Source organism: Filobasidium floriforme (genome assembly GCF_021052385.1).
Source record: "Filobasidium floriforme strain CBS 6241 chromosome Unknown HD553scaffold_21, whole genome shotgun sequence".
Taxonomy (NCBI): Eukaryota; Fungi; Basidiomycota; class Tremellomycetes; order Filobasidiales; family Filobasidiaceae; genus Filobasidium; species Filobasidium floriforme.
The window spans coordinates 469,998-496,511 of NW_025763642.1; the positions used below are offsets into that span (position 1 = coordinate 469,998).

Consider the following 26,514-nt stretch of genomic DNA (forward strand, 5'->3'; position numbering starts at 1 on the left):
AGTCCAAGACATTACTGGGTATGGCCGGAGGGCTGTACGATCTGCCATTCAGGACAGGAATGGAGTCGTTGGGGGCAAATGGGTAATTACTTGTCTAGGTAGAGTGTCTGCTAAAGATGGTGCAACCCAGAACTTGCTTGGAGGATATGACATTGCCCAGGCCGAGTCAAGTCAGCCCAGATCTGATCACAACCGATCTTCGCGGATCTATGGTTGCATACCCATTCCCAGCTCGCGGATACAGGGATCTGGCTGTTATGACAAGGATTGGTATCAAGTATCTGACATGTCATACGTGCATGCAACCACACATACGGTATCATTCGAGAACAGTTTTGGAACCCCTCATCTTCAAGATTTTACAATTGGTTTCGAGAGATCAATCACAACAGACACGGTTGCCAACAGAGATGAACCTGTAGTCCCTCCAAAGAGCCGCAAACCCCTACACTGTTCAGAAGCTACTAGGGCCAAAATGCGAGTAGCAGCAGCAAATCGAGCCCCCATGTCAGAAGCTACTAGGGCGAAGATGCGGGAAGCAGCACTGAATCGACCTCCCCGAGCTCCCACTTCGGAAGCTACCAGGGCCAAGCTACGCGTAGCAGCATCAAAGCGAGCTCCCGCTTCAGAAGCTAGTAGGTCCAAGATGCGGAAAGCAGCTTTGAATCGAGCCCCCGTTCCGAAAGCTACCAGGGCCAAGCTGCGCTGAACCGAGCTGCCGCGTCAAAAGCAAGTTGAGCAGAATTCTCAGACTGCTCTGAACATGCCAAACCACTGATATAAGGACGATTGGTGAACTCGCCAGAATACGGACTCGCGGTTTGTAGCTCAACATAGCGGTTGTTCAGAACAATGTTAAAAGAGCTTGTTAGACCAGGTCGGAAGGTTTTCGAATTGGGTAAAGCTGATGCTTTCGCTTGAATTGCATACAGAATTCTATTGCTTGGCTCCCGATCATATTGTAAAAATAATGCTCAATTGTGTTATGTAATTTATTCGCTGCAGTTCCGTCTGAACCCCAGAATACGCCACAAAGACATTTAACAAGAACCATGCTACGAGCTATAAGCTATAAGCTGATTCGACCATGAAGAGTAATTTGCGGTGGTTTGATGCAATCTGCTGATCAAAGAGCAGTCGTCATCAAATTTCTCCTCACGCAAGCCATCCTACAGAGATCTGACAGGAAGCCCGATAGGTACCAAGGTAATCCGGTGACGGTAGCAGAGTCGACGGCGGTGACCCTGAAGCTTGCACTTGCCCCATCAAGAACCTCATCTGGTAACCAAAACAGCCGAATGCACTGAAATCTGACAGTATTATCAGATCCGCTACATACTACTTCTGAGGTTGACGCGTCATCTCGACAGAGTTGGCATCCCGTGTTCACATACACGCCTCGTCGGAGAGGTCGGCGTCTACGTGACGCTCCTAACCCCTAAGTAACGCAGGGACGATGCGCGCTGTCTTTTCCCGATGAAGAACTCGTTATCCAGTCACTAAGAAACCAGGCCAGTCCGGGTCCCTCGACAATTTCAGAGCTGCGCTCATCCTGTCTTGACGTCTCGCTTCGCCAACTCTCGGTTCCGAGAATATGATCGTCGCTTCGACGCCACCTGAATGCTTCCGTAACCTCGGCTCGCGACCAGTATCAGCTGATCATCCATCGAGCTTGGCATCACCGAAAGGACGATTCCGTTCGTTCTTACGGGATTGGTTTAGTTGATATATACCCTTCGTCTTTCCATCGGTACTATCTGTACCGAAGTCTTGAATATCTTTCGCGGCGGTCTGCGTCGAATGCACATGCCTTGTTGAATGAACCTCCTATTCGGAAATCCGCTATCCCAGGAAACATGTCGACCCAAGCAGTACGCGACCCCAGTGAGTTCTGAGCATACAGCAGCTCGTATAGACGATGAGATATCAACTTACCTTCGACGCAGCCCATGGAAGATGGCTACTCCCATCACAACCTCTCGAAGAATCACTCGACCGAGATCCTGAGACCATTGTGACCCGACGTCGAGTTCTCGTTGACGCGAAAGCCCCGTTCCCGCGTGACAAGGCTGTGGCAAGCGAGGATGTTATGCTCGTGGCCAGTGAGCTGGCTAAGCCTGCTACGGACTCTTGGATATACTACAAGACCTGGGAATACAAAGCGGGAAAATTGAGCGGCTTATCGGTGCCGAAGAATGTGGATATATTGCTGGTTCATGGTGAGTCTCGCAGTGCGATTGGGCTCAGGTTGGTAGAACAGCTTACGCTCTTGTCATATTTATCTTTCAGGCTATCGAGAGTATACGTAGGTCGTCAATTCGTTCCAACATTAGCCTGGTGGGAAGCAGAACCTCATCGCGGAAAACACGTGCACCATATATTCGCGCTTAGGGGTCAATGCGCGTATATGGCACGGTACCTTCTGGAAGCTGGTTTCAGAGTCGTACTCCTTGATCTTCCCGGCGTAAGCATACCTTACCTACTGCATAAAAGCGAGAAGATCGAGGTTGAATCGATGTGTCGTCGCTTTTACGCAGCATGGCCGATCTACCGGGTAATTTCGGCTGACGATTAACCTGAAATGCAAGTGAAGCGCATTGACGCTGATATTGTACCCATCCACACGGCACTGAAACAGTCTACACGGTCATATCGAGCATCCTTCGCTTTTGACCTCGTCCATCAAAGTCGTGTTACAGGACCACCATGATCATACAACCAACGCGAAAACACCTAGCAGGAAGATGTTCGTCTGCGGATCTTGTATAGGCGGGACCGCCGCGCTTGGCTTCACGTTGGATTATCCGGGGTACTTGGAAGGAGACGGAATTGGTGGGACCAAGGTGGAAGGTGTTTATGCCTTTTGTCCGTTAAGTCAGTTGGGTCTGGCGTATTGAGAGGAGATGGATTTCGGCTTGTCTTATCCTCCCCGAGAACGATACCAGTCGATTCGTTCTATGGCCCCTCGAAGCTACAGATCCCGTTTGTCAAGTTGGCGGGTCGTTACGCCAGTGAAAAGCCTATGTACTCCTTGACTAAAGGTAAGTACATATTGAGGTAAAAGTTTGAAGATGAAGCCATCACTGACATCTCACGCTTACGACATTTCGAATATTCAGGCTTGCATTATTGGGACGATAGTTACGAGGAATTATGGAGCCGAGATTGTGAGCATCTTGCCTACAATATGTCCGCAAATGAATGATATGGCGCTTAAGCAGATAAGTTGTACAGCGCTCATGTACAACGGCAAGATGAGAGCGGGTACCGCGGCGTCCTTGGTCAAGGCGTACAAGCAATTACAGAAAAGGATCAAGGAAGTCAAAGCCCGTAAGCCGAGTCCACGGGAGGTCTTTTGGGCGAACCTCTGACGGACGCTGATATAGTAACGTAACATGGCTACTGTAGCTCTTTGCGTGGTACACGGCCAGAAGGATTCCTTGACCGATTGGTCGGCTTCAACCCGTTGGGCTCAGAACGTCTCTAGCCAGGATAAGAGCAGCAAGCTCTATTCGAATACTCATCATGTGATGATCGTAGTAGGTTTTCTCACCGGATTATATCTTCAGCTCTCATTGTAGAAAGCTGAAACGTTGCCGAACATGAATGATGCTGTCGGACAGACTTTCGAGAACAACATGGGGTCTGAGGAGAGATACATGAACGATGTGATTATGGTGGATTGGATCCGATGGCTGGACGACCGTTGTTGAGGTCTACGCTCGGACCGCGTGATAATGTGACTCGAGGTATACGATATCAAAGCGCTGCTAGAAATGCTAGCGGCCTGATGCAAAAACATCTGGGTCATACTCCAAATATTGCACCAAGTTCCATTCCGGCGTTTCAGAGTTGATACTCGAGCGGACATGATTATGTTTTGTACAGAGAATTTGCTTCCGCGAACCTCCCCTCCCCCGTCGACCTCCACCTTGAATTTCAGGCCGACGGTGGTCACCGAAACTGATCGAAGCTTATGAGATCATGCCATCCTCCCCTGATATCTCATAGGATCATAGCTCACATAACATATAGACCACAAGCCAGGTTCAAAGTTCGAGATAACTACGAAAGATGGCGGCTCATAAACGAAAGCAACCCGCCCCGGCGTCCAAGCTGCCTATGCCAAACTTCAACTCGGACTCGGAGGATGACGAGTTTGATCAGGATCGTCGAGCGAGGCCGTCAGGTAGCAAAGGGAAAGCGAGAGCTGTGCCCGTACGGTCTCAATATGACGATGATGATGACGAAGAAGAAGGAGAGGAGGACGAGGAGGGGGATGAAGCGTATGGAGCTGGGTTAGCGGGAGATGAGGAGGGGGAAGAACAGGGAGCCGGGGTGGCAGTTTGGGAGGAAGACGAGATGGAGGGTATGGAAGAAGAATATACGGATGTTGAGAGCGGCGAGGATGAAATGGACGAGGAAGACGATGACCTGTCGGATGAAGGTCGTAGACCGCCGAGCAAACAAGCAGGAAGCTCAAAGGCTCAGATGGCGAGTACAGCTCGATAGTATATCCTTTACAAGGACGCTGGGCTAATCGACCTTGCCATTCCGCTAACAGGCCCAACTGCAAAAAGGTAAGCAGCTCCTCTTGTATCCGACAGCCCTACGAGCGAGGTCTAAGCCGAATCCTCTTTACGCAGACCTTGAACAAGTCCCTCTCTCACTCCTCCGAAGAGCACAATCAAAGCTCCAAAAGAAGAACACCAACAATGACGACTCCGATGCCGATTCAGATGCATCCGGTGAGACGACCGCTTCGATGTCCGGGCTATCCGATTCTGCCAAAGCGAAACGTCTCAACGATATCAAAAGACGCCTGGCGGCCATGCAGCGTGTCAAGGGTAAAGCTCTCAACGTCACCGTCTCTGATGCAGAGGAGAGCGGATCAGATGACGGGCAAGATTCTAGGCGGGATAACGGTTGGGCGATCAGGCGGGAGAGGAGGGAAGAGAGGGAGGAAGAGAAGGACAGGGTGAAGAGGCGGGAAGAGGAGAAGGAGAGGTTGAAGAGGCTGGACAAGCATGCGCCGATGGTCATGAGCGCAAAGAGGATGGTGACGAGGAAGAGGAACGCGATCGAGCCGGAAAAAATTGTGAGTTGGGTGGACCCGGGTCTGTCCCGAGAAAATTGCGAAGCTCGAAGCTCAGGGAACCCTTCGCATTATGGCGTTGCAGGAACGAAGAGATCCTCGATTCAGCTCGATGTCGGCTGGGAACACTGATACGAACCTCACAGCTACCTCCTACTCATTCGTCCCTAAACTGATCGAAGAGGAATACCAGAACCTACGATCCGCACTCCAACTCGCTGTCAAGAGGGAACGGACGTCACCGCGACACGAGAGAGAGGACAGGGTCGCCGAGCGGGAACAACTCGAGAGGGAAGTGAATCGGGCGAGGACGAGGTTGGATGTCGCCAGAAAGGCCGAGCGGGAGAGGGAGGTTATGAAGAAGGTCAAGCAGGAACAGAAGGAGCGTGCCAAGGATGGGAAGGGAACTTTCCATCTCAAGCGAGGTGAGTCGCACGGCTCTACTTTCGAGGTATAAACTTGCAGGGTTTGCTGATCCTACGCGATTGCACTTTCACTTGTGATCTTGATGTCCACAGGGGAGAAGAAGGACCTCCTCCTCAAAGCTCGATTCGAGGCCTTGCAAGCCGAGGGAGGCAAACGGGCGATCAAAAAGGCGATCGAGAAGAAGCAAAAGAAGGTCGCTGGAAAGGAGAAGAAGAGTCGTCCGTTTGCCAAGGGAGCGTTTGGCGGCGGTGGTGGTGGAGGAGGAGATGCGGGAGGGGGTGCGGATGGAGGTCCGAGGAAACGGCGAAAGGTCGGCTAGGATGTTGGTTTGTCTCAACATGCATGCATGCGGAGCATTATCCGCACAGCACAATCGATCAAATCAAGTACATTCATTGATCGACTTTGAAGTGGTGCCGCTTCCTGTTCCTGCCAATTCCCGTCGAATGTCGAGGGAATATCGGTATCAGTTCCCCGTAGCCCAGATCTTGGATTTCGCCCAAACTTCGGCGTTGGGTCGAGGCTGGTCTCGGACGAGAAGGGTCCGAAGATCGGACCATGCATACCGACTTCATCTCTGCGGGTCTGCTGAGGAGGAATTGTTTCGCTTTTCTGACGTTGATACATGACTACTACTGGTTTGACCTCTTGAGCATTCTGGCTTGTCTGCCGTCATCTTTTCGATTTGGACTGACAGACAGACAAAGTCGTCATGAGGATCACCGCCTTTGTCCGCTGTAATCAACGCCGTGCGTACGCGACCTCGGTAGCCGGTTCGCTAGGGAAAGCTGTCGATCAACTCGTCAACGCGGTCAATAATCCCAAGAAGGGTCCCCGAGCAGAGGGGACCATCGCTTCGGTCTTTGCCTCTTTGTCGGGCGAGGAGGCTGTCGCTCTTCCAGCTCGGTTTGCTGATCTGAAACGGTAGGTCTCGGTCAAACAAGCAGCTTGTCGTGAAGCGCTCAGCGAGTCAATGCTCTGCTTGTTGGTAGAGAGATCGCGGGATCGGAGAGCGCCAAGGAAGCTCTGACTGCTTCTTGGAAAGACCTCATAAAAGACCTGGATCACACGACTCGAGAGATCGCCAGGCAGGGATCCGACGTGAGCACCGGTCCATACCGTTCATCGCTGTCAGAAGTTCACGAGACCCCGCATTTGTGGCCTGGCAGATCGTCCCAGATGTGACATATGCGGAAATCAAAGATGGACTTTCTACAGCTAACATAGACGAGGTCAAAAAAAGAGGATGCTTGGTAGTCAGGAACGTCGTACCGGAGTCCCAGGCATGTTTCGCTCGGTCTCGCGAGACTTGTCCCTTTTATGCTGAAACTGCCTTGTCGTGCAGGCCTTGGAATGGCTTGAGAGCATCAAATCGTACATCCAGAAGAACCCTCAGGTGAAAGGATTCCCCGAAGACGACAAGGCAGTGTACGAGCTATAGTACGTCACAAAGCTGTGGTACGAAAGCGGTCTTTCAGGCGTATGTCTTACTTCCGTCTCTCTCACAGCTGGAGCAAAGCTCAGCTCGAAGCTCGCTCACACCCCGCTCAACTAGACGTCCAGCGCTTCCTCTTATCGCTATGGAACAAGAAGTCCGCAGACTCCGGCACGGTCTCCTTCAACCAACCTCTCAGCTATGCGGATCGATTGAGGATCCGTCGGCCGGGTGATAGCCGATTTGCACTCGGTCCGCATTGCGATGGAGGGAGCGTGGAACGGTGGGAAGATCCTCTTTATAGGCAATCGTACAAGGCTATTCTGGAGGGTCGATGGAGGGAGCACGATCCTTGGGATATCGGTAAGATATATTACTTCTGATACGGAAATGTAGAGGGGGCTGACATTGCCCTGTGTGGTGATTGAAAAGCTTCGCGGACCGAGGCGAATACGAATCTCTATGATGGACCCGGTGCCTGTAAGCATCTCCCAGAAGCATGTGCACATCATAGCCTTCTGCTCACTGCAGTCCTTGATTCCTCTATAGGTGGCGTGTTCCGAGCACTACAAGGCTGGACCTCGCTCTCTCATACTGGTCCGAATGAAGGTACATTGAAGGTATTCCCAGCCATCAAAGAAAGCTCGGCGTATATGATGTTGAGGCCCTTCTTCCGGTAAGCTTGGGCAGGCGCTAGACCCATGTATGCTGCCTGTTGTTGATATCGTTCTCCGTTCTTCAGTTCAATCAAACCGAAGATCGCTGTCTCTCGAAAGGATTATCTCGCAGCGGACAACTGGGCCCTTGATGTTGAGACAACCGACTTCCCTGGCTCGCCGCTCGGTCGCTCTCAAGAATTCTCTGACGAGACCCACCCTCACCTCGAGCTCGACAAGACCATGGTCTCGATGAAGAAGGTCGTCCCCGGGGATTGCGTCTTCTGGTACGCAGACGGGATCCATTCGGTCGAAGCCTCGAATCAGGGCAAGAACGCGGCGTCGGTCTTGTATATCCCTTCGGTCCCGTTGACCGTGGCGAACGCGAAATACATCAGGGATCAGCGGGAACAGTACCTGGCCGGCGTGCCACCTCCTGACTTTCCGGGTGGGGTCGGAGAAAGCGGCTTTATTGCGAAAGGTCAGAACGAGGATATCTTGACGCATGAAGGTCGACGAGCCATGGGACTGGCCCCATTCGACTTGGCAGCGGCGACCGACTCCGGAGAGCAAGATCTTCTGGAACAAGCGTAAGTACGCGCTTGGCCGTTTCGCCGTTCCTACGCACTGAGCATGCTTCTTCCGTCTGATCGATATTATAGCAACAAGCTACTGCAATGATCATGTGTCTCTTGAAGGTACCGCAGAATGATTGTGTATATTATGATTGGCTAAATAAATGCATAACCGGACATAGCTTGGTGGTTGTGGTATATTACGGGAGGTGCTACTTTTTGGGACGATATGTCGAGGTATGGAGGTTGATAGAGCAATGCGTAGTATGCTTTCCTAAGGTCTGCCAGTGAAGAGATGCGCGTGAACGACCCGGTATCGGTGTCAGCCAAAGCAAGGTCGGCATCCATAATACGGTCCATGAACGCCCGGTCCCGCCTTGCGCGTGAAATCTTACTTCCCGTCCGAGTCTCCGTTCGTTTGGGGCGCGACGATGAAACAATCCTGCTCAGCCCCAACTGTGTTGGGGTTCCATCAAGAGGTCAGCTTCTAGGCATGATGAGCGACTCTATGTAAGCAGTGTTGACTGACCTCCTGGGGTTTCCTGTGTAACAGTATATTCCTCGCCATCAATTTCGATGAGCCGGCCTTCTATGGGAGTCGGCGACTGGGTACGAGAGACGATGTGAACGGTCTGCAGATGCGAGATCAAGTCAGGATGTGGCTGTTCTGGGGATGTGATCTCTCCGGTGCTTACGTTTTTGTGACGCTCAATGATACCGCCTAGTGATAATGGAAGGTGATGATCAGTACGAGTCTTGCTTCCGGGTCATCGGAACAGCCTGAACAACTCACGCATAACAGCAGCGGTACCCTGCCTCTTCGCGGCCTTCTTGGACTGGTTATCCTGGTATCGATCGGTTTCATCGATGATCTCCTCTCCGATAATCCTGTGGGAAGACGTCTCGGTCAGAATGTACTTTTCGAACCAAGCGGGAGGAAGCCTAGAACTCACTCTTCAACCAGATCCTCCACTGTACAAGCGGATTTAGGGAGTAAAGCAGTATCGGGGTCAGTGAGGCATCATCCTAGCAAATCCTGGTTTCCCGGACATACAGCTGACAATTCCGAGCGCTCCTCGAGCGGCACCGGGGTTCTCGGTGATCAAAAGTAAATGCGCTCGACCAGTCTGGAAGTAGTCCAAAGCCTAAGAAGCGTGACGCGAGGATCTCTTCAGTATTTGTCGTTCCGATGATCAGTCAAGAGAGACAGAGCTAGCTTACCTGGAAACCTGCGAATCACGCAGCAAAGAGAAAGAAGTCGGATCAGCTTTCTGCTGGCGCGGGGATTCCAAAGCGGAGAATGCGAACGTACAGTTGATATCGGGCCTAGCTTCCGGGAGGGATAAAAGTTGAAATTCGCCGACCTTTTGGCACTGCTCGGGATTGTAACTGATCAACTGTGTCACCGCAAACGCGAAAAGATCCACCGATGTTAGCGACCGATTCGTAATGAAATCGGGGGGGCAAGAGGGGTCTTACCTTCTTGACAAGAAGCATACCGACAAAGTTATCCTTCTGACCGGGCTGGTGAACAGGGATTCGGCTAAATCCGCTCAACAAGATGTGGTCCAACAGGTTGTGGTCCAGTACTCGGTCCGTAGCGAGGGTCATGACGTCCTATTTGCACGCGAACAATGATGGCACGGAACTTGGTTCAGTAGACCGATCACAGCGTCATAGACATAAGGTCAGAGCGGCTCGACTCACCTTGATGGGCGTCATGATCTGGGAAGCCTTCTTCTCGTTCAACGACAAGACCCCGTTCAGAATGGTAATCTCGTCATCCCTCAAAGGTTCGGTACCTTCCCGGTGGAACTGCAAGAAGGTCTTTAATTCGGCCTTTCGGAAGCTGCGGAGCGCAAAAATAAGGAGACGACATTGACATGGATCGCATCCGGGTCAGATACCGGAAATGTCGGGTAAGGAGTACTTGGAATGAACACTCACGTGTGGCCCTCGTCAGCTCCCAAAGCCCAATCGAGCAGCTTGGCGATTGGCCAAGCCACCGGGGCTATCGAGTCAGAATTAGATGTTAGCACCAGTAACTCAATGGAAACAGACAACATGAAACAAGGAGATACAGATCAGGCGTAGGATGTGTCTCGGATTCGGACTCACCCATGAGGTACATCAAGGCGAGCACGAAAGGAGCACAGGCTCCACCGATCTGAAGACCATACCGCACGCAGATACTCTATTATGTACGCAGATCGAGGGCGTAAGGAAAGCGTCAGTCACGCTTTCTAGATTAGTTTTCGGTTGTGGTCTCGTCTCACCTGAGGGATGATTTCTCCGAAGATGACGATCATGGTCTGCAAAGAAAGAAAGGCCCATCAGCACCGCAACCACCCAGATGTATGCTTGAGCGAGAAATATCTCAACTCACGGTGGAGACGAGAACGGCGGCGATACCTCCTCCGAGGACGCTGTCCAGGAAGATCGGGAGCGATTCGTTCACGATCTGCACATTCTCACATCGCACGTTTGCGCCGACGAGCCAGATCAAATTATTACCATCAAAATCGAATCCAACTGATGAGCATGCCAAACAGATGATCGAGAAGCCAACGGCTGGTTGTACTCACGACGTTGCCCAACAACAAGACGACCAGGACCCAATGTCTCCCACGTTGGAGCAGCTTGAGGACTTTCGAGGCGTGCTTCTTTTCGGACGGGTCCGAGGATGATTGGGCGAGGACTCGGAGATGCATGTCGTCTGATCCCATTAGAGCCAGAGTGAGACTAGTATACAGAGATGTAACAGTGAATTTGGTGTATAGTCCAGGTTAGGCGCTGAGCGACAGAGGCCTTTGCGATCGACGGAGTCGATCGGGCAGACAGATGAGCACCTTGGTGCTGTGCTCGACTCACCCTGCAAAGACTCCTCCGAGCAAGACGAGCGCAGCCGAGACCCCCAACTTTAACCAAAACGTAGCGGAGTCGGGGGGATCCTCAGGCTCGATGACGCCTCCCTTATGATCCTTGGTCGTCGTGGTATGGATGACCTGGTTGAGGATGACCGGGGATGCGGAGACGAGTTTCGAGAGCGACATGAGGAGGGGGAGTTTGGAGCCCGTCGGGGCTAGCTTGAGAGGGGAACGCATCGCGGATCGACGATAGGTCTAGCTCTAGAGATATAAAATGACAGAGGACGACCAGCTACGGATTGGCTGGGAGATTATAGCTGTACCAAGCTACGATGGGGTGTAGGGTATATATATATAACACGAGGATCACGATGGACCTCCGCACGTCGCTCTCGCAGCGATGACGCGCACACAGACGAGTTAAGTTAGCGGGGCCAATCTGTCCTGGTGAGGGGGTCCGTGTGGATTTGAAGGGACGACGTCGAACAATCACCAGGACAACTTCACCTTGCACCTATCTACCAGGCCTTGTACGACTCTAACTCACATCCGTCAGTGTCTCGTATTCACCAGCATATCTGAGTTGTATATCGATCGCCTCGTCACGTCGCGATCGGCCTAGGAATCGACGTCTGTGAGCGGCAGAAATAAAGCCCGAACCCGAAATTTGAAGCACGTTCGCTTCGACAGATATCAACCTCGCAACTCTGCAAAACACTCATCTCGACAGACCACCATCACCATCACAATCCACAGGAGTTGATGATCATGAACCCGAGCTCGTTACGATACCTTCGAGGCCGAGTGAGGAGTACCGCACCGGTATTCACGGAGCGGACCCGATGCTTGTCCTCCCGACCGAGCAAATTGAACACGGCACCCGCATCGTCTACTGCACCAGCACCTTCGTCTTCACCTGCTGGTCGGAGGACGGAACCCGATTCAGGGGGTAATCTCGTCGGCCCGTAAGTACATCTTCGTTGAGCATGTGATTCGCTGCCAATAATCTTACAACCCGGTGCTTTGCAGGTCGGACCCGATCTCTAACCTCCGTCCGGTCATCTACCGCTCCAAGAACCCCTCCTCCTCCTCTTCAGCCTCTTCATCTCGTCCGTCAGCCTCGAGCCCAGCAACAGGTCGATCGGGAACCGACTATACCCCTTACTCGATCTCGGAGTTCTCGTCGGTGTCGTCTTCAGGGAGGGACAGGTCGGGTTCGGACAGGAGGTTGGGGGAGGATCTGGCAGAGAGGTTGAGGAAGGAGGCTGTTGATCGGAAGAATCACGAATTTTGGGTCAGTTTAGATTCTATGGAGGAGAGCCTTTCTCTCTCAGGACCACGAGGCTGATTGCCTTTTTTTCCCTTCTGTTCTGCTCTGGCCGTCTTTCCTTTTTTTTTCTTTTTTTCTATCGACGCATCGCACCTACACTCGAAAATACAGGCAAAGACCAACCTCCTCTTCGAAGCTCACCAAGCCCACCGTCTCTCCCTCCTCGGCCCCGCTCCTTCCCCCACCACCTCTTCCCCCGACGAGATCGCCCGGTACGCAGCGGACAAGGAAAAGGTCCTCGCCGAGTTTTACCGCGATTGGATACATGCCAACAAGGACAGGCAGGCGAGGTGGGTGTGGGAGTGGTGGGCGGATGTAAGGGAGGATGTGGGGAGTGGGTTGAGGAAGGGGTTGAAGAGGTTGTTTGGATAAATGGGGAGGAGCAGGGAAGGGACGGCTGAGGGCCGCGGTGATTTTGCCTTTATTGCCGCATGAATATATAACACGCAGGATGCGAGATTGGCAGATCGCGTATGTCGAGATCTGAATGTCATTATGCAGCGCTTCAAATGCGGACATTTACAATTCTTGGGGATTTTCTCGTTGTGGACCACTCGAAAAGGTTCCCTTTCACTAGCCTAACATCGGCAGTTTAGGGAGGCTTTTACCATGCCCAGACGGCTTCCGTCTACCATCGCTTCGCCAGCTTGCACGACTTCTGAGTATCTCGTTTGTCGTACCTCGTAGTCACGCGGATGGATCATATGGCGCCCAGGTCGCATGGACACATATCCGGACGTATCTAGAGTCCTTCTTACCGCTTTGAATACAAGAGGACAAGCCGAGCATTGCGACACAAACAATCATCGAAGACAAGATCAAGCAATGACACATAGCCCCACAGTAGCAGCAGCAGTAGGCGCCGTCTATCCGTCAAGGATGGCTGGCTTCCACCGATCGTTCTCGAGCCGTTTCGCATAATAATGTCAATATTTCTATTGTCCTCCGCTAGCCTCTAGGGTGCCCTTGAAGGCCGATGTGACGGGGATTGAGGTGCGGCGATAATTTGGGTCCAGTCGACGCGATTAAGTCGAGTGAGGCGGGCTAGTCAAGGTGGTGAAGGAGGATTGCAAACATCAGGGCTGGATTCTGCAACACCAGTTGTCTGTTGACATCAGCGACCAGAAACAACAGCACATCACCAATGAATGTTCCTGCTACTTTCGTAAGCATAGGTGATGGTTGATACTATCGCGATCTCGGTAGGAGGGGTAGACGGAAGGCCTGGATTGTCGTACGGGTGGGTCTGCAAAGAAGCAAGAAAGAGGTGCTGCTCTGAGTTCATCTCCCGGAATCCATCGTTTCCGCTCTTCGCACACTGAAGCATCTTATTGACAGCCTAGGTTCTGGAGGGCTTGTTCTGACAGTCGTCCTCGAATATGATCTCAATCTATGGGACTTTCGCATACCAGTGCTGAGAGCCGTGGATCCCCTCTGGTCAAGTATCCCCAACAACTCGTCGGAACCAACCTCGAAGCCTCGCTCGCTAAAAATCTAACACCGATTCAACGAGCGTAAGCGTACAATCCTATATGACCGCACAAGGATCTCGCACAAGGATCTTGATATACTGAACCTGGATCGTTCTTTAGCCGGGACGTATTCGATAGGCTGTCTACCTATGGTGATATTGGTCATATCAAATTCAAGAAGATTCCCAAACTTGATCGTATTGACAAACCTTCAATTCGGTCCATCGCACCATCACTACGTTTGCGCTTTCTCGGTGGCAAACCTGCATACGCAGCGTAAGTCGCCTCGACCGACGATCGACTGTAAGGATATGAGTATACGTCTGTCAAACAATATATCCGTAGCCCGTTCAACTACTCGGATTGCGCCTCTTTTTCAGCAGATATTGCCGTTTTGCCTACGAACTCTGTATCTCCAGGTACTCCCATTTTCCATCCCCTTTCGTCTGTGATCTTCTTCCTCTATTACAGCCTACATATCGTTCATCAGCCTCATCACTTCTCATCCCGTCAACCATCGGTCACCGACCGAGAGGCAGGTCTCGGATATCAGCTCAAGATAACGCAGCTTGGATAGATAATCCTGGGTTCCCTGCCGGATAGGATGTTGTTAGCGATGTACTGGGGCGTTTTGTAAGGCGTCCTCGGTCTTGCGCCCGCATGAAACGCAGAGCGCGTGCCCTGACTCTTATCTTGGTCTGCGGTGTCGGTGGACCTAGGGCACACATTTCAAGTTGCGCCTGTGATTTAACCGACCAAACTCGATTCGGAAGTACCAATCTGACTCGACTCTTCCAGAATAGACTATTTCCAGCAACTGCGGTGGTGATTAGAGTTTCCCCTTATACAGCAGATTCCTTAAAGCCTGACAGCGGATATTGCGTTCGACAAGCGAGACTGAGAACATTCGATTGTTCGACCCGAGTTTCCAAACAATATTGGTAATATGGCACGGCATTAGATCATATGCAAGAGGTAGGATAGTGCTGACAGCATGGATATGCTGTCTCTGGATACTTTTCATCCCTCTGCGCCGGATTTCATGACGTTCCGCCGGCACCTTAAACATGATCGGCTGCGAGCAAACTTTCTCCCCAGGAGATGGGTCTGTCATCATGTCGGGACCACTAGCTGTGCCAGGTGTTCCGGTGATTCGATTTTGATGACCTACGTCTTCCCTTCGTCCTCACGCCAAGTCTGAGATATCAGCGCGGCAACATTCGACCTGAAACGCTTGTCGCTCCTCTGTACCTAGTCGAGGACGGCTCACAGCGTTTCAGCCTTCGGCAAGGTCTCACGTTTGAAAAAGATGAGGCAGGCGATCTCCTCGACGTCAATGCGCCACGAGCAGCAGGCAGCATGCAGCAAGCAGCAAATCAACCATGATCCGTCGTCTCGATCTGATCAGAGAGATCGACGGATGATTTGCGCCTCGCCGTCATCGCCTCGTCATGAGGTCGCGTTCAAGAATGCAGGCATCGACAAACAAAACAAACGCGACCCTGGTCACGCGCTTCCCGATTCCCCGATGCCCATTTAGCGATCGAAGCAGTCCCCGTGAGAAAGCGAAAGGAGGCGTCGATGGTGCTGCTGACACCACTTTACCTCGAGGACGCGTACAGACGCGTCGCGTCTCTTCGTGTTGGCTGTTTGCAGCGTGATGCAGCAGGACTCGCTTGATAATAAAGTCGATACATCCCCCCTCGCTCACATACTCGTATTCCCCTACACTTGATCACACCCCAACTCCACACAAAGACACACGCACTTCCCCGTCTTACTCGCTACCAGCCCAACCTCTCTCTTGCTGGTCAAAGTACTCCCACCTGCTGAACCCCTCGCCGTTGATCATCAGCGCGACAGTCTCGATCATTCGATCCCTCCTACCTGATCTCAACCTAAGCACTACTCTATAATCTATCGTCATGTGGGTCTGGAAACGAGGAGGAACCAAGGAGCGTGTAGCGTAAGTACAAAAGCAGTCGACTGCGGGCTCGAGACCACTCGTTCCCCCCTTGGTCTGTTTACTTTCCGGTCGCGTGCTTATTCATCTTTTCTTACCCTCGTCCATTTTCGTACTCCTTGTTTCTCTACCTGATTTTATCGTGAGAACAGGTTCGACAAGATCACCGCCCGTATCAATAAGCTGTCTTACGGTCTGGATAGCAATTTCGTCGAGCCCATCGAGTAAGCCCCGCATTGCGCGTTCAGCCTTCCAATCGACTAGCCCACCCAATGGACCTAACATTCTTCCCTCGTACTCGCAGGATCACCAAGAAGGTAGCGGCCGGTGTTCACCAAGGAGTGACCACCGTCGAATTAGACAACCTCGCTGCGGAGACCGCTGCTTACCTGACGACCAAGCACCCGGACTATGCTATTCTCGCTGCGAGGATCGCTATTTCCAACTTGCACAAGGAGACCAAGAAGACGTTTAGTACCGTTGTGCACGACCTGTACACCTGGGGTGAGGCATTGTCTTGAGATCTATTCTTAGAGAAGGTCGGAATCGCTGATGGGAAGTCTGCGTGTGTATACGAGTGTAGTCAACCCCAAGAATGGACGTGCGGCACCGATGATCTCGCAAGAGACTTACGAGGCTATCATGGAGAACAAGGACCTGCTCGATAGCGCCATCATCTACGACCGTGATTTCCAGTACAACTATGTGAGTCGGCCTTCATTACTCGGAACGACGATTGGCTATGGTGATCTAACGAAAACATGTCCTTATTACTTGATTCGCGAAATAGTTCGGTTTCAAGACGCTCGAGCGATCTTACCTCCTCCGTATCGATGGCAAGATTGCTGAACGACCTCAGCACATGATCATGCGTGTCGCTGTTGGGATCTGGGGAAAGAACGTCGACAAGGTCATCGAGACTTACAACCTGATGAGCGAGAGGTACTTTACCCATGCTTCTCCCACTGTAAGCATACGTGTCGAGAATGGTTCAAGAAGGGCGTCCTGTTGAACTAGATTTTCAATATCCACAGCTCTTCAACGCTGGTACCCCTCACCCGCAACTCTCGTCCTGCTTCTTGGTCGCCATGAAGGACGACTCTATCGACGGGATCTACGACACCCTCAAGACGTGTGCCATGATCTCCAAGACGGCCGGTGGGATCGGTCTCAACATTCACAACATTCGAGCCAAGGGTTCTTACATCGCCGGAACCAACGGGTACTCGAACGGTATCGTGCCCATGTTGAGGGCTTACGACGCTACTGCCCGTTACGTCGACCAGGGTGGTAACAAGCGACCTGGTGCCTTTGCGTGAGTCAAGGTTTCGGGTCGGGACTGGTGATGTCACGAAATGACAGGAGACTGACCTAACCATGAAACTTTTGCAGCATTTATCTTGAACCTTGGCACGCCGACGTCTTTGACTTCATCGACCTCCGAAAGAACCACGGTAAAGAGGAAGTTCGAGCGCGAGACCTCTTTTACGCCCTCTGGATCCCCGATCTTTTCATGCGACGTGTAGAGGCCGATGGCGACTGGACCTTGATGTGCCCCAACGAGTGCCCCGGTCTGGCCGACGTCCACGGTAAAAAGTTTGACGACTTGTACCAGAAGTACGAGAGTCAGGGCAAAGGGAAGAAGACGATCAAGGCGCAAAAGCTTTGGTACGCCATCTTGGACGCTCAGACCGAGACGGGGGGACCCTTCATGTTGTACAAGGATGCCGCCAATGGTGAGTGTCGAGTTGGCGTTACGGCTGGCAGTGAGCGAGCGGCGAGACTGATTGGCCGACCTCCTTTGACAGCCAAATCGAACCAGCAAAATTTGGGAACGATCAAGTCGTCCAACTTGTGTACCGAAATCATCGAGTACTCGGCCCCCGACGAGGTCGCCGTCTGCAACTTGGCCTCGCTCGCCTTGCCCGCGTTCATCAACAACGGACAGTACGACTTCAAGAAGCTGCACGCCGTCACCAAGGTCGTCACCAAGAACTTGAACAGGGTCATTGATGTCAACTACTACCCCGTCATCGAGGCCAAGAACTCGAACATGCGTCACCGACCCATCGGTCTCGGTGTCCAGGGTCTCGCCGACACGTTCATGGCCTTGCGAATGGCTTTCGACGGTCCTGCTGCTCGTCAGCTCAACTTACAGATCTTCGAGACCATCTACCACGCCGCGCTCGAGTCGTCTTGCGAGATGGCCCAGGAGGACGGTCACTACTCGTCTTACCCCGGTTCTCCCGCTTCCGAGGGTAGGTTGCAGTACGACCTCTGGGGAATCACCCCTAGCAACCTCTGGGACTGGTCTTCGCTCAAGGCGGATATTGCCCAGCACGGTCTCCGAAACTCGCTCCTGGTCGCGCCCATGCCAACCGCGTCGACGTCGCAGATCTTGGGTTGGAACGAGTGTTTCGAGCCGTACACGAGCAACATTTACACTCGAAGGGTCTTGGCTGGAGAGTTCCAGGTCGTTTGTCCCTGGTTGTTGAGGGATCTCGTCAACATGGGATTGTGGGACGATGACATGAAGAACAGGATGTGAGTCGCGGTGCCGCAGTGTAATTTGTCCCTCGCGAGTCTGGGTTGCTGATCGTCTCCTTGTTCGACTTCTTTCTGCAGCATCGCCCACGGCGGTTCCGTCCAAAACATCCCCGGCATCCCGGCCGAACTCAAGGCGATCTACAAGACCGTCTGGGAAATCAGTCAGAAGGCCGTTATCGACCTCGCCGCCGACCGAGGTGCCTTTATCGACCAGTCTCAGTCGCTCAACATCCACTTGACCAACCCTTCGATGGGTCAGTTGACCTCGATGCACTTTTACGGATGGAAGAAGGGTCTCAAGACGGGAATGTACTACTTGCGAACTCGACCGGCCGTCAACGCCATTCAGTTTACTTTGGATCACAGTCTTGTCAAGGGTGAGTCTCGATGGCGGGAATTAACTCTTTTGAGCGATTCTGATCAGGCATCTCGCCCTCTTACAGAGGCCGAAGCCAGCAAGCGAGCAGCAAGAGCTTCCAAGCCTGCCGTCATGGCACCGGCACCGGTCGCACCTCCCCCTCTCGCCTCGGTCCAGCCTTCGACGCCTCGAGCCGCAGGAACATCGGCATCCGCCATCAACCCTGCGTTTGCCAAGCTCGCGCTCAACGAGGCACCTGTCGCTTCCCCTACCCCGTCGCATTTGGGCAAGATGTCGCCGCCTGCTAGCCTTAGCCCGTCATCGCCTTCGCCTGCTTCGGACGGAGAGGACCTGAGTTATGAGGAGGCCAAACGACGAGCAGAGGAGAGGGCCGAGGCGGCTCTTCAGTGCAGTATCGACAACAAGGAGGCTTGTCTCATGGTGAGCGCACTGTCTAACCGATTCGACGATTCACGTTACTGAAGCTGACCTCGATCTTCTCGTTTCACTCACAGTGCTCCGGATGAGCTAGCCTTGTGGAGGTCATGCATCGTGTTCTTTCTTGCCATCGCTTCTTTCCGTCCTGTAGAACACATCTTGTATTCATCTAGTTAGATATCTCTCGCACCCTTAGTATCGTGTACTAGCTTCCCGCACGGATGATTATATATTGACAGATATCTCCGACTCGGTTTGGAACGTGCCTAACACCTAGTGGCTCAACGCTCATCTTGGCTTGTATCTGAGCGTATAACCGTCTGCAAGCAACGATACTCTGAGCCTGATACCGACTTATCATCAGCTATAGCCCAAAGATATGATACCAATGTCGTATGGCGCTATGGCCTGAGGACCTGTAATCGTGTCAAACATGCAACCATGCAGCCAGGATTGGAGCGGACCCCGCGCAGGCTCGGACGATCACACGGTACGATGAAACGGGGTCCTCGCGTCCTCGTCGCTTCCGCCTCGCTTCGCGTTTTGGCACGATCGATGTATGAGTACCCCTCTTTTTCATCCGCGTTTGGTCGTCGGACCTTCCATCAACCCCTGGGTTTACGGACGAGTTCGGGGTATGCTCAGGTCCATATCTTAGAGCCAAAGGTAATAGACTACTGTAGGCAACGGGAGATGAGAGACGGGGCCGCTACGAGGTGGGTAATTTGTCTGGCTACAGCGCAGCTCGCACAGATATGGGACGTTGAGGCTGTGTTTGTTTGTTTTTGTTTGTTTTGGCTCGCGCGTGCGTGCTAGATTGCGATGAGCACGAGATGTGAAAGCCCTGGGTTCGATATTCGATTGCAACTGGCTAGGACAGCTGGCAGATACAAACATGGCCTTAAAGCTGCGGGCGACGGTTCAAAGGGGGTGTTGCCAGGGCAAGGAAGTCGTCAAAATGGGTCTTAGTTTCAACTGCGTGTCGAATCTGCAACTGCCGCAAAGTTTCCAACGTCCCTGCACCGCCTTCGTTGTTGTTGCCGGCTGAGCCCGAAAAAACTCCTCTCAAGATCACAAGTGCTTCCGAATCGCGTTTTGGCGCCGAAACTCGTTGCAACCCCCCTTCGTTCCCTTCGTTTCCCTGCGACATCGACGGATCTTCCCCTTCGTCGTCATCTTTGACAACACAGGTTTGGGCTCGTGTGAGGTCTTGCTGGAATCGACCTTGATCAAATCTTCCCAACATCGTGATAGCTTGCTCTTCCCTGGGCGGTTACCTTTTCATCCCAGCCAACCTGCAACTCCCATCCATCGCGCGATCAAGAGACAAGAAGTCCCGCCGGTCCGTGACATCATTTTTCTGCCCGAGACCCTTTGATAGGTGATTCAGAAAAAGACCTACGACGACCACGACAACCACGACTCCGGCCGCCATATTCATCATAGCATTCTGGTAAAATACACGAGTCTACCCTCATAACCTCCGTCTGGGTCGGATTTTGAGCTCGAAGCAACCATGGCTAGCAACAGCAACCCCAACAACCAACCTCCTCCTAACGCCTACCGTAACCACGCCCCTCCCAACCTCGACCTCAACTTGAACCTGGGTCAACCGCTCAGTGCTGAAGAAGCTTACGTCCGGACGCCTCCTCGAGCGGCTTATCAGTACCGAGCTGAAGAGGATCAGGACCTTACTCCGGTTCATCCGAGTTTCCAGAGGGACGGGGATTTCATCTCTAGTGGACCTGCACCTGAACGAGGTCGAGAGTGAGCACAAGGCCTGCCTGCCGTGCTATGGCAATCCTTTGCCTGCTTCATGTAGCTGACCCGATCGCTTGTGTCGGCTGGACGTATGATTCGGATAGACCCTCGATCGACGAGACTCATCGTAACTTTGCTTACCGAGCTCAACCGTCTATGACCTCGCTCAACCAATCCACGTCCACTACCAACCGAGGGGACGACCGTGACCGTGATCAATTCAACCCGACGCCATCTCAGACGAACTTGCATCGGGTCTATACCAACGAATCTCATCATTCCCGAGAACCGTTGACCACCCCGCACATGGATTCTCAAGCCGCCTTTCAACCCTCAGCTGTGTCATCGCAATCGCAACAGGCGCCGACGATCCGTCCGATCAAAGAAGCGGATTACGGGAACCCGAACCACGCTTCGCCGCAGCTCCGACAGGGGGGAGGGTTCGCTTATCCTCCTGGGCAGTATCAGTCGATCCCGTTGAACGATCATACTACGGGAGAGAAGTCGGGGAAGAGGGGGATCGCTTGGGGCGGTGGGGAGCGGTACAGCAGGAACGGGACCAAGGAGGGTAAGTGGAGTCGGACAGGGATTATGACCGTGGGGCTGGTGTTTGAAAAGTCGCTCATTCATTCCACGTTTTGGTGATTTGATAGAGCTTGATCTCTCTAACAACGAAAACAACCAAAACTCGGTCTCCTCTCGAGGATCCCGCCCTCAATCCCGTTCTCGTCCCTCATCAGTGTTCCGAGGTGCGTTCGGTCACATGGGCGGTACGGGAGGTACGGGAACCTCTACCCCTCGTAGCGAGTGGGAAGGGTTCGAGTTCAACCCGGCTACTGCGAAAAAGGAAGAGTTGAGGTACGCCGAGGGAGATGTGGGGAGGAGCAAGTTTGCAAAGGGGTACTTTTACTTGTTGAACAAGTCGATCGTGACGAGGTGGTTCCTTTACATCGTGCCTGTCCTGGTGGTGAGTTCCTTTTGAGATTTGGGATAGCAGACATAAGGCTTTTGGGGTTGCTCGCGGCTAATGAGGTCCGGTTCTGCGATTTGGCCTCGGGGATTAGCTCTTATGGGTTCCCGGTATCGTCTGGCTCGCAGGCGTTCGTAGCGCCAAGATCTGGTCCGTAAACCTCGTGAGTATCCTCACACGTCGTGATCCGCCTCCGCATGCCGCTGACATGATTCACCGCTGTATTCTCCAGCTCTGGTGGTCCATCTGGCTCACCGTCGTTTGGGGCGGATGGTGGGCGGCCGTCGCCGCCGGAATGTTGGTCCCCAAAGTCTTGCAGGCTACTCTGGTCGCCATTGTTCCTAGCATGAGGCAGTGGATCCAGATCTTTAGCAGTCTGGTCAGGAACGTCGCCTTGATCCTCTGGACCATGGCGATGTGGATCTCGTTTACCCCTTTGGTGTGAGTGTGCGAGCCAGAATGTGTTTGTGGTAATGAAAATCGTAGCTAATAGACCTTTCTCGAACCCCTCCATGTAGCATCAATCATTACACCGGCGACCAGGCGGCCAGCTCGAGGTCCACCTTGACTTTGGTGGCCAACCTGCTCTTTGGTCTTTTCCTCTGCTCGCTAGTCATCGGCGCTGAAAAGCTCGTCGTTCAATTGATTGCCTACCGGTTCCACCAAGATTCGTACGAAGATAGAATCAGGGACCAGAAACTGCAGATCAGGAGTCTGGTCACGCTTTATATCAACAGTACCGATATCCCAGGTAGGAGAGATACTTTGACAGAGGCGGACATGAACAAGAAGTCAAGGGATCCGAAGAAACACATCCGGAAGGCTTTGAAGGGGATCAAGAACGTCGCTCAGAATACGACCACGTGAGGCGCATCGCTTGACCCTTCTATCGTTTATGGAGTCTGACCTGCAGGAGCATCCTTATAGTGCCCTTGGGAATGTCGCCACCGAGATCTCGGGACAGTCCGTCCTGCAGACCAACTCGCCTTACAACAAGGTCACCGCCGCCCTCGCCTCTGCGAACAAGTCGAAAGCCCTCGCCCGACGTCTGTTCTACTCCTTCCATAGGGAGGGAAGTGATGTCGTTTTACTTCGTGATATCGCCCGGTTCTTCCCCAACGAAGAGGCTGCCGAGGTCGCCTTTGCCGTGTTTGATCGGGACGAGAATGGTGACGCTACGCGGGATGAATTCGACATGGCCGTCATCCAGATCCACCGCGAAAAGCTCGCGCTGGAGGCTTCGATGCGGGATCTTGATGGGGCTGTCCGGCGTCTTGACGATGTGAGTCTCGAGCAGTTGTCGGTCTTTCTGGCATGTGACTGACGCCCCTGTTCCGACGTTTTTGCATAGATCTTCATGGTCATCGTCCTGGTCATTGTTATCCTGATCATGGCAGCCATGGTTACGACCAAGTTGACCACCTTGGTCACCTCGGCCGGTACCTTTGTGCTTGGTAAGTGACCCATTCCGTGGCATCTGTAAAGCCGCCATGAGCTCACGTCCGCGCCACTATCAGGTTTGTCTTGGTTGATCGGTACTACCATGCAGGAAATTATTGGAGCCTGGTCAGTTGACATGCTAGTATTCTATATCCCGGTACAACATATTCACTCTCATAAAACAACCGTAGCATTTTCCTCTTTGTCAAGCATCCCTTCGATGTCGGTGATCGTGTCGACTTCGAGTGAGCCAACGCCATTTGATGGACTTGATCGGCATTCGCTGATCCCGATTCACTTCTGCAGTGGTAACTCGTACGTCGTCGCATCGATGCAGTTGATGAGCACCACCTTCCGCCGGGTCGATGGAAGTGTAAGTAGAAACCGTACTTTCCGCCCAGATCCGGTCCAGCTAAACACGATACGTCGCGCGCAGTACACCTACATCGGAAACGACATTCTAAGAGCTAAGCTTATCCAGAACATCCGACGATCTGGTCCTATCTCTGAAAGCTTTACGTGAGTTGCAGTTCGGTCAACGAGCCTATTCTACCATGACCTATGCTGACGAGTTGGGGACACAGTTTCGAGGTCGACTTCGCAACCGACTTCAAGTCTTTGGTCGAGCTGCGTGACAAGATGTTGATCTTTTTGCAAGAAAACCGACGAGACTACATGCCGGTCTTTGATGGTATATACATGGTGATGATCACCTGCTCGATTGGCCGCTGATCATCACCCTTTCATACTATAGTTGTTGTCGACTCTTTCCCCGAGCAAGGCAAGCTCGTTCTGAAGGCCGATATCAAATACAAAACCAACTGGCAGGAAGGTGCACTCAAGGTGCAGAGGCGAAACAAGTGGATCTGCGCTCTAAAGAATGCGTGAGTCATAGCAAGACCAGCGCCGAGTCTATTAGGGATAGGCCTAACCATGTACCGCCTCTGACAGCCTTGCCGACTGCCGAGTTTACGGGCCTGCTGGCGCTGGTAACCCTACCCCTCCTCCGGCAGACCCCGTCGCGTACACCTTGGTACCTTACGAGCCTCCTGCGCCGGGTAGCTCCGAAGCTCGCAGCCTGGAATCGCCCCCTCCTGACTTTTTGGCCGCCACCGCTGGCGCCGAGCACGGAGCTGCTCTGCTGGATCAACGCGAAGTCGTCAACGACGCTAGCGGGGACATCTTTGACGATCAGGTCGAGGTGAGTCGTCACGTGTACACACATCTGAGGGATGTTTGAGTTAAATTGACTTCATCACTATTTTCTAGTTCAACGATACCAACTCGGGTTTCGCCACATCAGCTGCTAACACGCCAGGAGCCGCCGCTGCACTGAGGCACCGTCGTGTTCCCGGCGAATCGATCGAGATGGCCGCCACTTCGACTCGACCCAGGGTCTAAGCTGTCGGGATCATGTCACGCTCGACTCGTCACGAAAACAGGCCTTCCTTTCCGATCGCATTGCACTCGAACGCCCTCCAGGATCGTCTCACGAAATCGCTACCCACGCCCAGTCTTTATTATCAATTGCTCGGAACCCACGAAAAACCCGACCGTTCCCGCGCTTCTCACAGCAAAGGCGGATCGCCATGATAGATCTTGTTCTCGTTTGTTACTTGCTAGATGACACAATGCATATGAACGACATTCTTCTCGATTGCACGTTCTAGGTCCCGTCGCCGGTAAAGACAGGCTCATCAGCTCGTCTCGAGCAGCCTCTGAACAGCCCAGGCTATGGGGACGTGCACTGCAATCCGGTTGCTGACCTGCGGAGGCTTTTCGCCACGAAAAGGTGAGTAAGCGCTTTACCATGGCTGATTAGACGTCCGACATCGAGATCGGACTTGTTCTTGATAAACTGATCCAGTGTTCAGTAGTAATCTGGTAATTCTGGTAACTAGATGACTTTGAGATATAGTATCGGACATAATATACATTATTATGGATCAATTCGCCATGGAACTCGCGTCGAAACTGAAGATCTCGTCGTCGAGAAACTCGGCGACGAGTGGAGTCTCCGATGCGGCCAGAGAAGAGGCGATAGCTAGCATCTCGTCTGCTTGGGAGAACATGCCTGGGTCAGATATGACCGTATCGAACCGAGCTGGCCCGCGTCTTGCTGACGACGAGGACAATCGAACCAGGACCGGGACAAACGGATCCCCCTCCTCACCTCCTATCAGCTTTGCCACGACGGAAGAAGAAGAGCCTAGATCGAGAGGAGTGCCCACCCTGGACGAATTGCTCTCGGTTCCGGAGTTCAAGGGGTTCTTCGGACATCGGACACCATGTCCAGGTCGAGAATACGGTCAACATGTGGATGCGCGCAAACGTTAAGTCTATTCAGATGCAGACCAAGATCTCCGAGGGGAACTAGCAAGCAGCAATACTCATAAGCAAGGGATGAGGCATGTCAGGACGTATTTTACCGAGACGCCAGATAAGAAGAAAGTTTGTGCGAATGGACCTGTATCGCGACATTCCATGTGCTTCGCACGACATACTGGCTTAATGCTATTCCGACCGGATCTACCTTCAGTCTTCGATTGACCCATTCCTTGCCCTCGCCTTTCTCCTTCTTAACTTGAACGATCTCAAGTCCAGGACAACAACCACGACCAGCTCCGATGCAGGAAAAGCCCTGCCCCATACAAGGTAAATGAGTCAAATGAACTTCCTCATCATATTAATAACGAGTATGCCATCCGGCTCAACACTGATGGTCCAGAAGTTCTATTCACCACCCCTCGCCAGAGAGAATTGGGCTGAGGGTCCATCAACCTACCTGCATGCAGTCCAAGAGGTGTTGTTGCATTCTCTCATCTACATGGAGGAAAAGATGGCTAGGACGGGAGAGCTCCTTTGCGTACCAGGAGCTGCGGATCCATCAGTGAAAGTCGAACTACAACGGCAGACCTATGGAATAACAACCTGATGCCTCCTAATCTCTAACGCTGCTTCTGCTACACTCCCCAAATAGTCTGATAGCCGCTCTGGTAATTGAGTTTGGCTGACCCGCTAGATGGAGTGAACCTAGGATCAGGGAGATTGCAGGGTACGGTCATATGGGGGATGGGCACTTGCACAACGATGTTTCCCTGCGTCGCACATTTATTTGTCAACAACTTCAGGCCAAGTGCTATTCTGATAAGGACTGATCAAGGCAACCACCGCAGTGCGA

The 26,514-nt window shown here is 52.6% G+C and overlaps 7 protein-coding genes across 7 annotated transcripts; 6 read left to right on the forward strand and 1 right to left on the reverse strand.

Moving 5' to 3' along the window:
• Window positions 1–1,755: 1,755 nt before the first annotated feature.
• Window positions 1,756–3,750, forward strand: HD553DRAFT_352104 (Alpha/Beta hydrolase protein). Its single transcript, XM_046183662.1, has 11 exons — window positions 1,756–1,884; window positions 1,947–2,219; window positions 2,290–2,305; window positions 2,392–2,464; window positions 2,538–2,554; window positions 2,639–2,874; window positions 2,946–3,041; window positions 3,120–3,167; window positions 3,235–3,330; window positions 3,409–3,539; window positions 3,624–3,750. Exons 1-11 carry the CDS (start codon window positions 1,857–1,859, stop codon window positions 3,711–3,713), a joined length of 1,104 nt encoding a protein of 367 aa, XP_046034130.1. The 5' UTR covers window positions 1,756–1,856; the 3' UTR covers window positions 3,714–3,750.
• A 252-nt stretch (window positions 3,751–4,002) lies between these two features.
• On the forward strand, window positions 4,003–5,920 carry HD553DRAFT_317148 (uncharacterized protein). The gene is made up of 6 exons (XM_046180722.1): window positions 4,003–4,248; window positions 4,375–4,494; window positions 4,565–4,580; window positions 4,647–5,098; window positions 5,181–5,520; window positions 5,614–5,920. The coding sequence occupies exons 1-6, from the start codon at window positions 4,075–4,077 to the stop codon at window positions 5,838–5,840; spliced, it is 1,329 nt and encodes a 442-aa protein (XP_046034131.1). The 5' UTR covers window positions 4,003–4,074; the 3' UTR covers window positions 5,841–5,920.
• A 236-nt stretch (window positions 5,921–6,156) lies between these two features.
• Window positions 6,157–8,310, forward strand: HD553DRAFT_317150 (uncharacterized protein). Its single transcript, XM_046180723.1, has 9 exons — window positions 6,157–6,445; window positions 6,514–6,622; window positions 6,691–6,804; window positions 6,867–6,961; window positions 7,030–7,319; window positions 7,389–7,436; window positions 7,506–7,632; window positions 7,699–8,202; window positions 8,275–8,310. Exons 1-9 carry the CDS (start codon window positions 6,234–6,236, stop codon window positions 8,291–8,293), a joined length of 1,518 nt encoding a protein of 505 aa, XP_046034132.1. The 5' UTR covers window positions 6,157–6,233; the 3' UTR covers window positions 8,294–8,310.
• On the reverse strand, window positions 8,311–11,351 carry HD553DRAFT_317153 (uncharacterized protein). Its single transcript, XM_046180724.1, has 16 exons — window positions 11,059–11,351; window positions 10,773–10,929; window positions 10,574–10,648; window positions 10,464–10,499; window positions 10,306–10,381; window positions 10,135–10,198; window positions 9,895–10,036; window positions 9,667–9,804; window positions 9,500–9,584; window positions 9,409–9,416; window positions 9,242–9,332; window positions 9,141–9,159; window positions 8,981–9,075; window positions 8,883–8,908; window positions 8,717–8,819; window positions 8,311–8,643 (listed from the first exon to the last, which is right to left on the reverse strand). The coding sequence occupies exons 1-16, from the start codon at window positions 11,289–11,291 to the stop codon at window positions 8,579–8,581; spliced, it is 1,413 nt and encodes a 470-aa protein (XP_046034133.1). The 5' UTR covers window positions 11,292–11,351; the 3' UTR covers window positions 8,311–8,578.
• A 94-nt stretch (window positions 11,352–11,445) lies between these two features.
• Window positions 11,446–12,918, forward strand: HD553DRAFT_317155 (uncharacterized protein). Its single transcript, XM_046180725.1, has 3 exons — window positions 11,446–12,019; window positions 12,084–12,348; window positions 12,496–12,918. The coding sequence occupies exons 1-3, from the start codon at window positions 11,817–11,819 to the stop codon at window positions 12,754–12,756; spliced, it is 729 nt and encodes a 242-aa protein (XP_046034134.1). The 5' UTR covers window positions 11,446–11,816; the 3' UTR covers window positions 12,757–12,918.
• A 2,592-nt stretch (window positions 12,919–15,510) lies between these two features.
• Window positions 15,511–19,503, forward strand: HD553DRAFT_332371 (ribonucleoside-diphosphate reductase large chain). The gene is made up of 11 exons (XM_046182060.1): window positions 15,511–15,822; window positions 15,972–16,043; window positions 16,124–16,323; window positions 16,403–16,524; window positions 16,610–16,786; window positions 16,854–17,134; window positions 17,212–17,555; window positions 17,628–18,363; window positions 18,445–18,743; window positions 18,810–19,165; window positions 19,240–19,503. The coding sequence occupies exons 1-11, from the start codon at window positions 15,782–15,784 to the stop codon at window positions 19,249–19,251; spliced, it is 2,640 nt and encodes an 879-aa protein (XP_046034135.1). The 5' UTR covers window positions 15,511–15,781; the 3' UTR covers window positions 19,252–19,503.
• Window positions 19,504–20,543: 1,040 nt separating this feature from the next.
• Window positions 20,544–24,784, forward strand: HD553DRAFT_116252 (Mechanosensitive ion channel-domain-containing protein). The gene is made up of 16 exons (XM_046176455.1): window positions 20,544–20,929; window positions 21,028–21,491; window positions 21,577–21,890; window positions 21,988–22,056; window positions 22,126–22,334; window positions 22,412–22,756; window positions 22,821–23,175; window positions 23,245–23,347; window positions 23,411–23,459; window positions 23,525–23,578; window positions 23,640–23,706; window positions 23,770–23,852; window positions 23,918–24,024; window positions 24,088–24,217; window positions 24,285–24,534; window positions 24,603–24,784. The coding sequence occupies exons 1-16, from the start codon at window positions 20,679–20,681 to the stop codon at window positions 24,732–24,734; spliced, it is 2,982 nt and encodes a 993-aa protein (XP_046034136.1). The 5' UTR covers window positions 20,544–20,678; the 3' UTR covers window positions 24,735–24,784.
• Window positions 24,785–26,514: the final 1,730 nt, after the last annotated feature.

Bases quoted from the DNA above. Each gene is read 5' to 3' on its own strand.
- HD553DRAFT_317148 (XM_046180722.1), top strand. From the start codon at position 4,075: ATGGCGGCTCATAAACGAAAGCAACCCGCCCCGGCGTCCAAGCTGCCT. The intron at 4,249-4,374 runs GAAGAAGAAGGA...ATGGAGGGTATG, and splicing joins AATATGACGATGATGATGAC to GAAGAAGAATATACGGATGT. The intron at 5,099-5,180 runs GTGAGTTGGGTG...ATGGCGTTGCAG, and splicing joins CGATCGAGCCGGAAAAAATT to GAACGAAGAGATCCTCGATT.
- HD553DRAFT_317150 (XM_046180723.1), top strand. From the start codon at position 6,234: ATGAGGATCACCGCCTTTGTCCGCTGTAATCAACGCCGTGCGTACGCG. The intron at 6,446-6,513 runs GTAGGTCTCGGT...GCTTGTTGGTAG, and splicing joins CGGTTTGCTGATCTGAAACG to AGAGATCGCGGGATCGGAGA. The intron at 7,633-7,698 runs GTAAGCTTGGGC...TCCGTTCTTCAG, and splicing joins ATGTTGAGGCCCTTCTTCCG to TTCAATCAAACCGAAGATCG.
- HD553DRAFT_317153 (XM_046180724.1), bottom strand. From the start codon at position 11,291: ATGCGTTCCCCTCTCAAGCTAGCCCCGACGGGCTCCAAACTCCCCCTC. The intron at 10,649-10,772 runs GTGAGTACAACC...GAGAATGTGCAG, and splicing joins TCTTGTTGTTGGGCAACGTC to ATCGTGAACGAATCGCTCCC. The intron at 10,382-10,463 runs GTGAGACGAGAC...CGTACATAATAG, and splicing joins TCGGAGAAATCATCCCTCAG to AGTATCTGCGTGCGGTATGG.
- HD553DRAFT_352104 (XM_046183662.1), top strand. From the start codon at position 1,857: ATGTCGACCCAAGCAGTACGCGACCCCA. The intron at 2,875-2,945 runs GTCAGTTGGGTC...GAACGATACCAG, and splicing joins TTATGCCTTTTGTCCGTTAA to TCGATTCGTTCTATGGCCCC. The intron at 3,168-3,234 runs GTGAGCATCTTG...TAAGTTGTACAG, and splicing joins GGAATTATGGAGCCGAGATT to CGCTCATGTACAACGGCAAG.
- HD553DRAFT_116252 (XM_046176455.1), top strand. From the start codon at position 20,679: ATGGCTAGCAACAGCAACCCCAACAACCAACCTCCTCCTAACGCCTAC. The intron at 21,492-21,576 runs GTAAGTGGAGTC...GTGATTTGATAG, and splicing joins CAGGAACGGGACCAAGGAGG to AGCTTGATCTCTCTAACAAC. The intron at 23,579-23,639 runs GTGAGCCAACGC...TCACTTCTGCAG, and splicing joins GGTGATCGTGTCGACTTCGA to TGGTAACTCGTACGTCGTCG.
- HD553DRAFT_317155 (XM_046180725.1), top strand. From the start codon at position 11,817: ATGATCATGAACCCGAGCTCGTTACGATACCTTCGAGGCCGAGTGAGG. The intron at 12,020-12,083 runs GTAAGTACATCT...GGTGCTTTGCAG, and splicing joins GGGGGTAATCTCGTCGGCCC to GTCGGACCCGATCTCTAACC. The intron at 12,349-12,495 runs GTCAGTTTAGAT...TCGAAAATACAG, and splicing joins GGAAGAATCACGAATTTTGG to GCAAAGACCAACCTCCTCTT.
- HD553DRAFT_332371 (XM_046182060.1), top strand. From the start codon at position 15,782: ATGTGGGTCTGGAAACGAGGAGGAACCAAGGAGCGTGTAGC. The intron at 16,525-16,609 runs GTGAGTCGGCCT...TTCGCGAAATAG, and splicing joins GTGATTTCCAGTACAACTAT to TTCGGTTTCAAGACGCTCGA. The intron at 17,556-17,627 runs GTGAGTGTCGAG...CTCCTTTGACAG, and splicing joins GTACAAGGATGCCGCCAATG to CCAAATCGAACCAGCAAAAT.